Source organism: Lolium rigidum, chromosome 7 (assembly GCF_022539505.1).
Source record: "Lolium rigidum isolate FL_2022 chromosome 7, APGP_CSIRO_Lrig_0.1, whole genome shotgun sequence".
In the NCBI taxonomy this organism is placed as follows: domain Eukaryota; kingdom Viridiplantae; phylum Streptophyta; class Magnoliopsida; order Poales; family Poaceae; genus Lolium; species Lolium rigidum.
In genome coordinates, this window is record NC_061514.1 from 356,895,084 (window position 1) to 356,909,368 (window position 14,285).

The 14,285-nt window shown below is 42.5% G+C and overlaps 1 protein-coding gene across 1 annotated transcript; it reads right to left on the bottom strand.

Moving 5' to 3' along the window:
- Positions 1-8,778: 8,778 nt before the first annotated feature.
- LOC124676297 (protein FREE1-like) lies at positions 8,779-14,030 on the bottom strand. Its single transcript, XM_047212379.1, has 10 exons — positions 13,226-14,030; positions 12,993-13,079; positions 12,766-12,897; positions 12,068-12,202; positions 11,579-11,644; positions 11,382-11,492; positions 10,630-10,722; positions 9,245-9,275; positions 9,090-9,163; positions 8,779-8,988 (listed from the first exon to the last, which is right to left on the bottom strand). The coding sequence occupies exons 1-10, from the start codon at positions 13,943-13,945 to the stop codon at positions 8,911-8,913; spliced, it is 1,527 nt and encodes a 508-aa protein (XP_047068335.1). The 5' UTR covers positions 13,946-14,030; the 3' UTR covers positions 8,779-8,910.
- Positions 14,031-14,285: the final 255 nt, after the last annotated feature.

Sequence of the window (14,285 nt, forward strand, 5' to 3'; positions counted from 1 at the left end):
AACGATAAAAAGAATAATTTCTAAAGTGACATGCTACCAACATAATCTTGATCAATACTATTGTAAAGCATATGAGATGAATGAAGTGACTCAAAGCAATGGTCTATAATTTGCTAACAAAAAGATAGTGACTAAACAACTGAATCATATAGCAAAAACTTTTCATGAATAGTACTTTCAAGACAAGCATCAAGAAGTCTTGCATAAGAGTTAACTCATAAAGCAATAGATTCTTAATAAAAGGTTTTGAAGCAACGCAAAGGAAGATTTAAGTTTCAGCAATTGCCTTCAACTTTCAACATGCATATCTTATGGATAATTGTCAACACAAAGTAATATAATAAGTGCAATAAGTAAGCACGTAAGAATCAATGCACACAGTTGACACAAGTGTTTGCTTCTAAGATAGAAAGAAGTAGGTAAACTGACTCAACATAAAGTAAAAGAAAGGCCCTTCGCGAGAGGAAGCGAGGATTAAATCATGTGCTAGAGCTTTTTAAGTTTTGAAATCATAAAGAGAGCATAAAAATAAAGTTTTGAGAGGTGTTTGTTGTTGTCAACGAATGGTAGTGGGCACTCTAACCCCCTTGTCAAACAGACTTTCAAGGAGCGGCTCCCATGAAGGACGTTATCTCTACCAGCAAGGTAGATCATCCCTCTTCTCTTTTGTTTACACATGTATTTTAGTTTTATTTATAGATGACACTCCTCCCAACCTTTTGCTTTCACAAGCCATGGCTAACCGAATCCTCGGGTACCTTCCAACGTTTCACATACCATGGAGGAGTGTCTATTGCAAAATTAAGTTGCTTACTGATAAATCAGGGCAAAACATGTGAAGAGAATTATTAAAGAAAGTTAATTAATTGGGGCTGGGTACCCCGTTGCCATCTCTTTTTGCAAAATTATTGGATAAGCGGATGTATATGCCACTAGTCCATTGGTGAAAGTCTGCCCAACAAGATTGAAAGATAAAACACCACATACTTCCTCATGAGCTATGAAACACTGACACAAATAAAGAGTAATAAAGTTTTGAATTGTTTAAAGGTAGCACATGAATTATTTACTTGGAATGGCAGAAAAATACCACATAGTAGGTAGTTATGGTGGACACAAATGGCATAGGTTTTGGCTCAAGGTTTTGGATGCACGAGAAGCATTCCCTCTCGGTACAAGGCTTTGGCTAGCAAGGTTGTTTGAAGCAAACACAAGTATAAACCGGTACAACAAAACTTACATAAGAACATATTGCAAGCATTATAAGACTCTACACTGTCTTCCTTGTTGCTCAAACACTTTTACCAGAAAATATCTAGACCTTAGAGAGACCAATCATGCAAACCAAATTTCAACAAGCTCTACGGTAGTTCTCCACTAATAGGTTTAAACTACATGATGCAAGAGCTTAAACATGATCTACTTGAGAGCTCAAAACAATTGCCAAGTATCAAATTATTCAAGACAATATACCAACTACCACATGAAGCATTTTCTGTTTCCAACCAAATAACAATAAGTGTTGCGGCTTTCAGCTTTCGCCATGAATATTAAAAGTAAAACGAAAAAGCGGAGCGTGTCTCTCTCCCACACAAGCATGTTAGGATCCGATTTATTCAGAAAACTAAAATAACAAAACGAAAATTAAAGCACACGGACGCTCCAAGTAAAGCACATAAGATGTGACGGAATTAAAATATAGTTTCACTAGAGGTGACATGATAAGTTTGATGAAGAAGGGGATGCCTTGGGAATCCCCAAGCTTAGACGCTTGAGTCTTCTTGAAATATGCAGGGATTAACCACGGGGGCTTCCCCAAGCTTAGACTTTTCACTCTTCTTGATCATGTTATATCATCCTCCTCTCTTGATCCTTGAAAACTTCCTTCACACCAAACTCAAAGCAATCTCATTAGAGGGTTAGTGCATAATCAAAAATTCACATGTTCAGCAAGGACACAATCATTCCCAACACTTCTGGACATTACCCAAGGTTACTGAAATTTAATGGAGCAAAGAAATCCACTCAAACACAATAAAAGAGGCAATGCGAAATAAAAGGCAGAATCTGTCAAAAACAGAACAGTCCGTAAAGACGAATTTTTTCGAGGCACTTAACATGCTCAGATGGAAAAGCTCCAGTTGAATGAAAGTTGCGTGCATATCTGAGGATTACTCATGAATTTTTTCAGAATTTTTAGATTTTTCTACAGAGAGAAAAGCTCAAATTCGTGATAGCTAAAAATCTGTTTCTGCGCAGAAATCCAAATCTAGTATCAACTTTCTATCAAAGACTTTACTTGGCACAACAATGCAAGAAAATAAGGATACAAAGGTATTGCTACAGTAGTAACAAGCACCTTGACTCAAATATAAAACAAAAATTGCAAAAATAAAATAATTGGTTGTCTCCCATAAGCGCTTTTCTTTAACGCCTTTCAGCTAGGCGCACAAAGTGAAAATCAAGTAACATCAAGAGAAGAAGCATCAACATCATAATTTTTCTTAAAAACACAACTTTTCGCAAAAGGTATCTTAGATGCTCCATTATCTAAATTTCCCATAGTGGTACTAAGGGTTTTATCAATTTTAAGCTCATAATGATTCTTTGGCTTTGGCATCTTAGGGACATACATGAACTTTTGCTCCTTACCCACATAAGCTTTCTCCTTAAACTTAAGAGAAGAAAAAGTTGAACCCAAGGTTCCCATAGCTTCTTCAAGTTCACCAATCCTATGGGTTTGATTATCATGGATATCACAAGTTTCTAAGACAACAATTCTTTCATTAATTCCTCCTAGGGATTTATCAAGTTTATCAGTATTATCAAGTAATATTCCCAATTTAGTCTCAACACTTGGAAGATTTTTCTCTATGGCCTCCAACTTTTTCATGACATCCTCAAGAGAGATTTCAATTTTAGCTTCATTAACAGGTGGTATTCCAACTAGACTCTCAATGATGTAACTAGCTTCTAAAGCGGGAGTACCTAGGAAATTACCCACTGTAAGAGTATCAAGAACATACCTATTCAGACTAGAGATACCAACATAAAAGTTCCTAAGGAGGATAATAGTGGAGTGTTTCTTAGTGCACCTATGATGAGCATCACTAATTCTATACCAAGCATCTTTAAAACTTTCTCCCCCTTGTTGCTTAAACGAACGAACTTCAACTTCAAGACTACTCATTTTAGCAATAATAAAAATAAATAAAGCAAAACCGAATTAAATAAAGTAAAACAAGTATCTAATTTTTTTGTGATTTTGATATAAAGAAAGCAAACAAGACAGAAAATAAAATAAAGCAAGACAATAAACAAAGTAAAGAGATTGGGTGTGAGAGACTCCCCTTGCAGCGTGTCTTGACCTCCCCGGCAATGGCGCCAGAAAAGTAGCTGCTTGTGACGGTAAAGCACACGTCCGTTGGGAACCCCAAGAGGAAGGTATGATGAGTACAACAGCGAGTTTTCCCTCAGTAAGAAACCAAGGTTATCGAACCAGTAGGAGATGAAGATCACGTGAAGGTTGTTGGTGAAGCAGTGTAGTGTGGCGCAACACCAGGGATTCCGGTGCCAATGTGGAACCTGCACAACACAATCAAACTACTTTGCCCCAACTTAACAGTGAGGTTGTCAATCTCGCCGGCTTGCTGAAAACAAAGGATTAAACGTATGGTGTGGAAAATGATGTTTGCTTGCAGAAAACAAAAGAGAAAAATGATTGTAGTAGGTTGTATAATGTAAAAGAATGGACCGGGGTCCACAGTTCACTAGTGGTGTCTCTCCAAATAGATAAATAACATGTTGGGTAAACAAATTACAGTTGGCCAATTGACAAATAGAGAGGGCATAACAATGCACATACATATCATGATGACTACTATGAGATTTACTTAGGGCATTACGACAAAGAACATAGATCGCCATCCAGCATGCATCTATGCCTAAAAAGTCCACCTTCGGGTTAGCATCTGCACCCCTTCCATTATTAAGTTGCAAGCAACAGCCAATTGCATTAAGTACTTTGCGTAATGTAAACAATACAAATATCGTTAGACAAAGCATTGATGTTTTATCCCTAGTGGCAACAACACATCCACAACCTTAGGGGTTGCTGTCACTCCCCCAGATTCAATGGAGACATGAACCCACTATCTAGCATAAATACTCCCTCTTGGAGTCACAAGTATCAACTTGGCCGGAGCCTCTACTAGCAACGGAGAGCATGCAAGATCATAAACAACACATATATGATAGATCAATAATCAACTTGACATAGTATTCCATATTCATCGGATCCCAACAAACACAACATGTAGCATTACAAATAGATGATCTTGATCATGATAGGCAGCTCACAAGATCTAAACATGATGGCACAATAGGAGAAGACAACCATCTAGCTACTGCTATGGACCCGTAGTCCAAGGATGAACTACTCACGCATCGGTCCGGAGGCGGGCATGGTGATGTAGAGCCCTCCGGTGATGATTCCCCTCTCCGGCGGGTGCGGGAGGAGATCTTCGAACCCCCGAGTTAGGGTTGACGGCGGCGGCGTCTACGGAGCTGTTCTCGTATTTTGGCTCTCGGTACTAGGGTTTTCGGGGACGAAGGAATAAATAGGCGAAGGGGCAGCGTCGGGGAGCCGGGAGGCTCCCTCCCACGTCTCGGCGCGGCGGTGGGGCCCCCGCGCCGCCATATGGGGAGGGCCCCCTTCGGCCTTCCTCGACTCCTCTTCGGTCTTCCGGAACACTCGCGTGGAAAATAGGGCCGTGAGCTTTTGTTTCGTCCAATTCCGAGAATATTTGTAAAACAACTTTTCTGAAATCAAAAACAACGGAAAACGAGGAAGCGCACTGTGGCATCTTGTTAATAGGTTAGTCCCAGAAAATGCATAAAAACATTATAAAGTGTGAATAAAACATGTAGGTATTGTCATAAAACTAGCATGGAACATAAGAAATTATAGATACGTTGGAGACGTATCAGACTCCTACCTTCAACAGGGGAGGAGCGCCGGTTAAGGTCAAGCTTGATATGAGCATCAACCGTCTTGGTTGCAAACAACTCCAAAGTCTTGTCTTGTGACTCGGCCACCGTCTCCTTGTAAACGGACCAACGTTGCTCTGAGTTGATACGCATTGTCTTCCAACGGGTGTGCATTCCAAACCCCACATTATGTCTTCCCTCTAGCTCAACACCATCATTTGGCTCATTCCAATTCAACTCAATCCTCACTTGTGCTACAACCTCGGAAAAGCTAGGGCTACGGTCAAACACCAAGTCACCCTCTTCCGGGTCCGGCTCTAGGTTTCCCTTCAAAAAAGTATCCTTGTCCACATGATGAACATGAACAATCTTTCCATCCCCCTAGCATAATGTGAACAACACATACATACATGTGTTCATTAATTAGTTACCATAATCAACACAAATCAACCTAGGGTTTCTAGCCATACAACCTAGCCCTACAATTTCTCCTACTTCAACAAACCCTAAAATCCAACCAAATCTACATCCACCCTCAAATCAACCTAGGGTTTCACATCTAGGGTTTCACATGTAGATCCAACCAAATCCATCAATTCAATGGATGAAAAGAAGGGGAACCGAGGAGATTACCTCAAGGAACGGGTTGGGAACGATCTCCACGGACAGATATGAGGAAATACAAGAGATTTGGGTAGGGATTTGAGGGGAGAGAGAGAGAGCCGGCCGCCTTGTTCTTGAGCGAGTGAAGCAGAGAGAGGAGTGTGGCTAGGTCGGGCTCGGGCGGGCGTGGGCGATTCACTTAAGTGGATGTGTGGCGCCCTTCCCATCGGCGCCACACTTTCAATGTGTGGCGCCCATGCGAGCGGCGCCATACATCCTGCCACGTCGGCTAGTCAACGGCGCGCAGCATCGACCGCGCCACATAGGCATGGATGTGTGGCGCCGTTCGCATGGGCGCCACACAGTGAGGTGTGGCGCCGATGGGGAGGGCCCCACACAAAAGGGTTAGTCGAGTGAAATAGTTTTGCCTGTGCTTTTCTGTCACTTTTAGGTTATTTTTGTCAAAATCGCCCTTCACAATAAAGGGGAAAGGCTAATTTTTCTGTGGTCTTGTTTACTTATTTAGTGAGATTGAATGGGGTTATCCTGAATTTCGAAAATCCCTAGTAGCCCGTTTAGTTCTTCCAGTTTGGATGGGATAATCCCGAGAGATCTCCGCAAATCCCCTTATTTTTTGCCTAGATTAAATACTTCCCCTTATACTACTGTATTTTTTAAAGAGTTTTTAAGGGGATGGTAGGGTACTGGGTAAACACCAAATCCCCCTCATCCCCAATCTTCTTGGAGGTGAAAATAGGAGAGAAGTAAACAAAGCCTATAGGGGGTGACCGTGGAAGGGTGTTATTTTTCCTTGGAATGCAGTTTACGAAATGTACAAATCTACTCAGGCCCCTCTTTGATTAACGGAAATTAGTAGAGTTTTGAAGGATTCTCTTCCTTACGAATTATTTCTCCGTAGCTTGCATGTTTTACAGGGTAGAAACAATATGAACTTTTTCCGTAGACTATATTTTTTCGATAAAGAAAAATCCACAGACTATTCAATAAATACGTTTTCTGTCAAGTGGAGCAACAACTATGGCAAACATTAAAAAAAGAGGTAAACATCTGATCATCAATAAATAATCATGTGTTATTTCTATGATATGTACAACCAAACACCTTGTGTGTTCAATTTCTATAGGATTCAGTGTGACATTGTGTTAAATTATCCAAAATCCTATCAGACGCCAAGTGGCACGACGGTGCAACGGCCTATGGCCCACCCTTCTTTGCCATCGAAAGGTGACATTTCTGGAAAGAAAAAAAAAAAGCAAGTGGAATAATGCAGGCACGTTCATGCGATATTAGGGTCCTAAATTATTAGGTGGAATCCTTGGAATCAGAGAGTACTATCTTGTACAAACTACAAATTCATCGTGCCTTACAAAAATCTACAGAGAAACACAATGGAGCACTGACAATCGGAGCATCAGGCACAAAATTATCAAAGCGCCGGCCGGTCAAAAGATAGCATGAATATGGGCCGGATTACAAACAAGAACCGGGCATGCATGCAAGCATGCGGGCAGGTAGTCCCTATTAGCTGAGAAGAAAAGTCCCCTCAAGTTTACACGGAAAGCAGAACACCTAATTGCATCTCACTAAAACTGCAGACACTCAAGCGGCCGTGTCAGCTTATGAGCTCCTCCTACTCATCAGATCCACCATCCCAAGAACTTATGTTCATAAATCACCTACCTAGGACCTAGCCATGCAGGCTATGCATGCTATAGGCTTGATTTATTCACCATGCAACTATGCAAGCAGTGGTCATCGATCATTAGCCGCATCGATCCTCCCTGTCTTGTTTCTGCTAGCATCAGCATGTATTTTGCAGACTCTTCAGTGCTTAGCTTGGCATGCCTCGCCTTGATGAACTCGTCTTTCAGGAACAGAATCATGGTGTTTGCGCTTAAGCGACGTCGCAGGGGATGAGAGGAGAGGAGAGGCGCTGCTCTCGAGGATAGGCAGCTAATCATGCCCATGCCACGGCCCTACGTTGTACGTACACACGCTGTTAGTTTTATTAATGCGTGTTTGTACGTGTAAAGGCTGGTCCTAAAGCATGCAGGATCCTTTCTTCCCTGTGTCTTTAGGCAGAGAGATTCAGTTTTATCACTTTAGAGGTCCATGCTGCATTCCTGGGCCCGTTCGTCCATGGACACCACTCACATGGATGGATGCTGCCTGTCATGGCCTTGCCTGGAGGCTGGAGATGCTTGGCCGGTGGCCGATGGCCATGGGGCATGGCGGATCATTGGATGGCCGCAGGTTCATCAGGAATGTTTGCCTCGAGAGATATGATGAAACCGTTGAACGAACCAGAGCTGCTTCTCAGAGATTTCTGCCACGGCAATTCATGCTTCTGCTTGGTTCGGGGTGTTAATCTCGACCCCAAGTTCAGCCCCTGTCGGCCAAAGACGGGTTTTAGCCAATCAAGTGCATCTGCCTCGGAAGATGACCTTGCGACACCTTATGTTAGTGTAAGAAGCTTGGGGATTTTGGCCCAGTGAAATGTCTGACGTAAGTGTTGCCTGGTTCCTAACAATATTGTGATGACTCTCTCAGATCCAACAGGAGATTAGTTCCTTTCTTTTGCAGGGGCAACGAGGTATAAGTTGATTCCAGACATGGCAATCTGAAGTTCAGATGAGGTGCACAACGCTGACCAACTCCTACTAAGATCATAGGAGTAAGTGCAGATAAAAGTTCGAGACAGGAAGCTAAACCACACCCAGAAAATGCAGTTAGAACCGACAGTCAAGCATGCAGTTTTTCATCTTAGCCCCCTGTCTCTAATTACTTGTTGCAGATTTATCTAGATACACATGTAACTAGACACGTTTTAGTGTATAGATACATGCGAATCTAGACAAATCTGTGACATCTAATTCTGGACAGAGTAGCCAGCAGGTAACAACTACTGTCAGCAGAGACCGTCCGACCAAAGCCTTCACCAACGAGCACTCTGTTGGTATTCTTCAGAAACACGCAGCATTTTCAGCAACAATCTCACATGTTTAGAACTCACTCATGTACAAGAAACATAAATACTACCTCTGTCCATAAATAGATGCCAAAAGTTTGTCTAAATTTGAATGTATCTAGTCACGATTTAGTGTATAGATACATCCGAATTTGAATAAATCTTTGGCATCTATTTATGGACGGAGGGAGTACATCCTATCCACGACCACCAACAAAGCCATATAAACATCTACAAGTTGAACACACTTATTTTGGTATAGGGCAGCGAAAACAAATAGAGTTATGAACAGAATAATTTGCTACAACACGCTCTAATTTCCCTGTGTATCAATTGGCACTGACAAGGAAAGCATGCTGGCACACTCCACATTCCACTGTTTCAGAGCCAGACGTTGGGACCTCGACCTGCAATCCCACATCCATTAATACGTTAGGGATCAGTGAACAATTATTATAAGAGCCTTCTATACTTAAGCTATACACCATGCCTAGAAATTGAGAAACACCTGAAGATGGACCGTGCAGGTAGGACACGCAACTTCTCGCATCCTGGTTCCAGATACACCTCCAGACGCAGAGCCTTTGAGAGACAGAAGTTTCAGAATTTTTTTGCGCTACTATCTATGTTAAAAAAATGCACATTGCAGGAACATGAAAGTACCTGAAGATTTGCGATTCCTCTCCAGTTCCTCCTGTCGATCAAAGGATAAATTTGGTAAATCATGAATTTCACACAATTTAATTATACTCCCTCCGTCCATAAAAGGATGTCGGAGATTTGTCTAAATTTGGATGTATCTATACACCAAATAGTGTCTAGATACATCTAAATTTAGACAGACTTGGGACATCCTTTTATGGACAGAGGTAGTACTAGTTTTGTTTCTTCCTTCGTCATAACTATAATCAGTAATCCATGTGCCAGAATCTTAGTTTTCTCTTTCCCTGTATTCCTTTTTCTGTCTTATCTTTTTGGTTTCCTTGTGTTTCTGTCGGGTTTCATAACTACCCTACACACCAACTTGCTTGGGAGAAAGGCTTTGATGTTGTTGTTGTACTGCCATAAACTATAATAAAAGCTCAATTGTCGGAAGTCTAGTTAGTAACAGGATCCAGGTATGTTTTTCAAACACTAGACTAAAAAAATCTACTCCGATCAATAATGAAAATGACATGGTTTTGGTTCAAATTTGAACTAAAACCACGGCACTTATTATGGATCGGATGGTGTAGTTACTAATGCAATAGACCCTGCCAAAAAAAATGCAACTCCGCCAAAACAGCCATGCTTCCTAAAAAATATCTCATGTTCCTGAATGCATTTCAGGTCTTCATATTATAATGCTTCATTTTTAGTACCAAAACTCTCGTTTAGTTTTAATTAAAAAAAAATTAAATATATATACACATAGCTGGTTAGATTATATCTTTGGAATAGATCCAATGCATGAGCAATATTGCCAATTATCAGTGGTGAACATATCATGCTGATCTGTTTGGTTACCCCACAGTCACTTCTGAACTATCAACAAGTGACAACTCAGGCCCCATTACGTATGAAGGTGAGAGTTGTCAAATTTGGAAAGTTTCTAGTACACATATGCATAGGTACCTGGCCTATCTTGGTCGTCTATTTTGGTTTTGAGAAATGGGCCCAGGACTGACCCCCGATTTATCTTTTTCTGTTATTTCAATTGGCACAAAGAAAAAATTACTATCCTGTGCATTGGGTCCATGGCTCCATGTCAATGTAGGCTCACATCCCCAAAAAGATTAATTGCCTGGATACATGTGGTATCTACCATATGCACAGAAAAATCTCAGCGGATTTGACATGTGTTTGGTTTGCTTTTCTTGCCACTTAAATGGATGTATCTTGAGAACCGGGCAATTCTCAGTTAACTGAGTGTCTGTGGCCTAACCACCCATGTTTACGGCCTAGCCTCTGCAGGTGTTGGCTCACATAAAATGCCCTGGTTAAGTGCCCATGGGGCGAGTTTTTAAAAATTGGATGTAACACAGAGAAAAGGCTGTCTTATATATTACCTTAAGTTTTTTTGCAAGATCTCCATGACTTTGCACTGTGGCAGATCTCTTGGCAGCTTCCTGTGCCATGCTAAGCCTCTGAGAAACCTCTGCCTGTGGAAGATAAGAATTATATTATGAAATTTTGTACACAGTTATTCAATAGCAAGAAAGAATGTTCTGCGCGTTGAAATGCTGCACATGATGCAGTATCTAGACTGGTAACAACGAAATACGAGTCAGTGCAAAAGATTTGAGCAACTCAGTTTGAAAAAAACACCAACAAGGAAATACAAAGAGACCTTTAACAAACCTGAATCATGACAAAACTGTTGCCATGTGGCACAATCCAAAACCCTACACCATACTTCTAGAATACTCTACAAACTCTAGATATTTCATACTACTCCTATAATTACTCTAGAACATTCCTATGCCCTAGATACTTCATGACTAAGCTAGCTCCTTCTACTAGCCAATTACATTGACAAGATTACTCCTAACAAAAACTGTGACAAATAAGTCAAATACACTAAGAAACCGAATAAAAGCTAGGTGCTGTAACAAACTTGACAATTTAATTATTTTTCCAAATGGCTAGCAAAGAGAAAAATAACAAGTACAAATTGGACGCCTTTCTTTTACTAAGATATAATTACTGTTGATGATATATGGAAGGACACAAACTATGCAAATAAAGAAAACTAACATTAAATTAAGTCCAGCAAATTTAAAATATAAAAAATGACTAAGCAGACAGTAGCAGAACGTACCATGCATCTATCACAAACTCGGACAAGTGGAGCATTATCGTCAGTTGTCAGAGCAATTCTTCCTTGACTGCATTTATCACAGAAGACTTCCCCACAGTTCCTACAGTGATGCTGGAAAAAAGAGCAAACTCATGTCAATACATTATTACTTGATTATTACAGTGATGAGATGAATATCTAAACAAAGTATAAATTACCCTGCGATTAAAATGACTGAAATCGCCAGCACAAGACTGGCATTTCTTAGCAGCTTCATCTGGAACCTGAAAGAGGAGACATAGTCGATATTGAGTATATTGCACCATTTTCGTATGCAAGAATATGTGAAAAAAAAGCAACCATAAGATTGATGACTATAATGCAAGATGATAAAGAAAATCAAGAAGAGGTTAGAGCAATGGTCCATAAATAGTTATACAGCTAACAGAACTGAAGGAAGTGTTTTTTTTTTTTACAAGACTGAAGGAAGTGATTTGATAAAATGATTAATCAAATGGCCAGAAACTGTATTGTCGTGTAAAGGATGTATTGAGAAGCCAAATACAAGCATGCAGAAGCATAGAGTGCACATTCCAATATTATATCAGAGCAACAAATGGACTAAGCAGAAAGTAAACTAAAGTGTATCAAACGATTTTGTTACTAGCATGGAGTGGTCAAATGGATATTGTCGCAGCTCATCTTACCCAATGATCTTTAACTTCATCAACAGGCTTTGCAAACATCCAATCAAAACCTTTCTTCTTCTCGTTTGATTGTACCGAGGATTTTCCAGCATCCACAGTTCCATTGGCTCTTGCATCTTCACCGATCTCCTTGAACTGTTTTATAGAATCACACAAGTAAAGAAAAAAGGCTTAATCTTTCAAGTAAGAAAGTTCTTAATGAAACATATAGAATCCTATATAGTGCCAAGTATGAAATTCTAAGCTAGTAAGTTTCAGCATCCAAACCAACCTAGGCAAACGAACATCAAATGTAAACATAAAAATTGCATCTCAGAAGAAAATTATGTGGCTACACCTAGAATCGGTATGAACATGGAGCAACTCAGATGCAACAAGTTCTGCAACGAAATTGATGAGGAGATGATACATAGGACTAAAGAATACCATGTGGCATTTTACGCATTGTACTGTGGTGTGTCTTAGATATCCAGTGATATTATCACAACGTGGAATATTCACGACTTAATACATAACTGGTTTGAACTACCATATCCAGTTCAAAATATATGTCGTTTCGGTACTGAGAACTTCCCACCAAATGAACCAAATAATGGTTTCTTCATAGTAGTATTGATATATACCAACATAAAAGGGCAAACCATGCAAAATATTAAGACATTAGTTCCTTGTTCTACAAAATGGCTGCGTTGTTATACCTGGACAGTTGCTGCTGTCACGGTGTCAAGCAAAGTGTTGGAAGTATAGCTGCTTGACTTGAGCCTTATTCTCTTTGGTTCAAAATCTACTGAAGTCTTTGCCCAAATCGCAAACACAGTTGAATCCAAAATCTAAATAGGCACAGTGATCAACCATTAGATCACCTCACTACTGTGTGATGAGAAAATATACGCATAATCTTCTGCATAAATGCTGCCCAACATACCTCCCATTTCGTCAGTGTGTCAAGGGGGTAAATCCTTAGGGTCCTGTTTGTGCTGGGCTCAAGCATGCGAATTCCATCCAGACCGACCTGCAGCAGCACAATTAGTGCATATTTAATGTATCATAACAATCCTCCATATCGTAGGAAGTTGGACAAGTACTACATATCATTTTGCGAAAAGGGCAAACGTATAAATCTAGTAATGATATATATTATCAATACTGGAGCTATACCTGGCAAAGCACATCAGTAGGGATTCCGGCGCCCTCCGGCAGCAGCTTAACCCGAAACTTCTGCGCGCCACCACCGGCATCCTCATGGGACTCCGCTTTCGGAACCGCCCTGGCAATCTTCCCAAATCCCCCACCACCCACACTGCCGCCACCGCCACCACCACCCTGCGGCTGCCCCGCCCCTCCGGACGAGAGCCCAATGGACCGGCCGTAGTCATCGAACATGGCGGCACCCGACCGCGCCGGCGCCGTGCCGCGCGCGCCGTACGGCTCCGCGCCGCCGTCCCCGGTGTAGGCGTACGCGCCCTCGTCCAGGTAATCGTCGGCGGCGGCGGCGGGCTGCGGGTGCTGGTAGGCCCCGCCGTAGTAGGGGGCGTCGTAGAGGGTGGGCGAGGGTTCCGTCGGTGGAGTTGGGTGGGTGTGGGTGGGCTGCGGGTAGGGGTAGTACGGCGCGGCGGGCGAGGGCGAGGGCTCTGGGGGGTAGGGCGCGGGGTTGTAGGGCGGGTACCCGGCGTAGTGGGGCGGCTGCGAGTAGGCCGGGGCGGACGGGGGGTGGTCGGGGTAGGGAGCGGCGGAGTAGGGCGGCGCGGAGGCGTACCCGGCCGGGGCGTCGGCGGCGGGCGGGTAGGGGTTCGGAGGAGGCGGCGCGTACTGGTGCGGGTAGTAGTGGCCCCCCGCGGCGGGCGCGGAGGCGGCGTAGTCGCCGCTGCCGTGCTGCATCGCCGGCGGGTGGATCGGACGGAGCTGCCAAGGCGATTTCTGTGATTTTGATCGGATTCGTTGCTTCGCGATGGCGTTTGTTTGCAGGGGAAGGAAGAGAGAAGAGAGAAGAAGGTGGGGATTCCGTGGGGAGGTTGACGCGTTGATTCTGAGCCGGGGTGGATTGGTTCCGGCGCGTGAGTGGGCCGTTCGATCGTGTCGGCGGGTGGGAGTGGACGGCTGCGATGGCTTGTGCGGTGGTTTCCGGTTCGCTTTTCGCGGGAGTTGGGTTCGTCTGCGACTGCGCGTCCGACACGACGGGTTACTCGTCTTTGGGTCGAACTGGGCCGTCCGCTTTTAA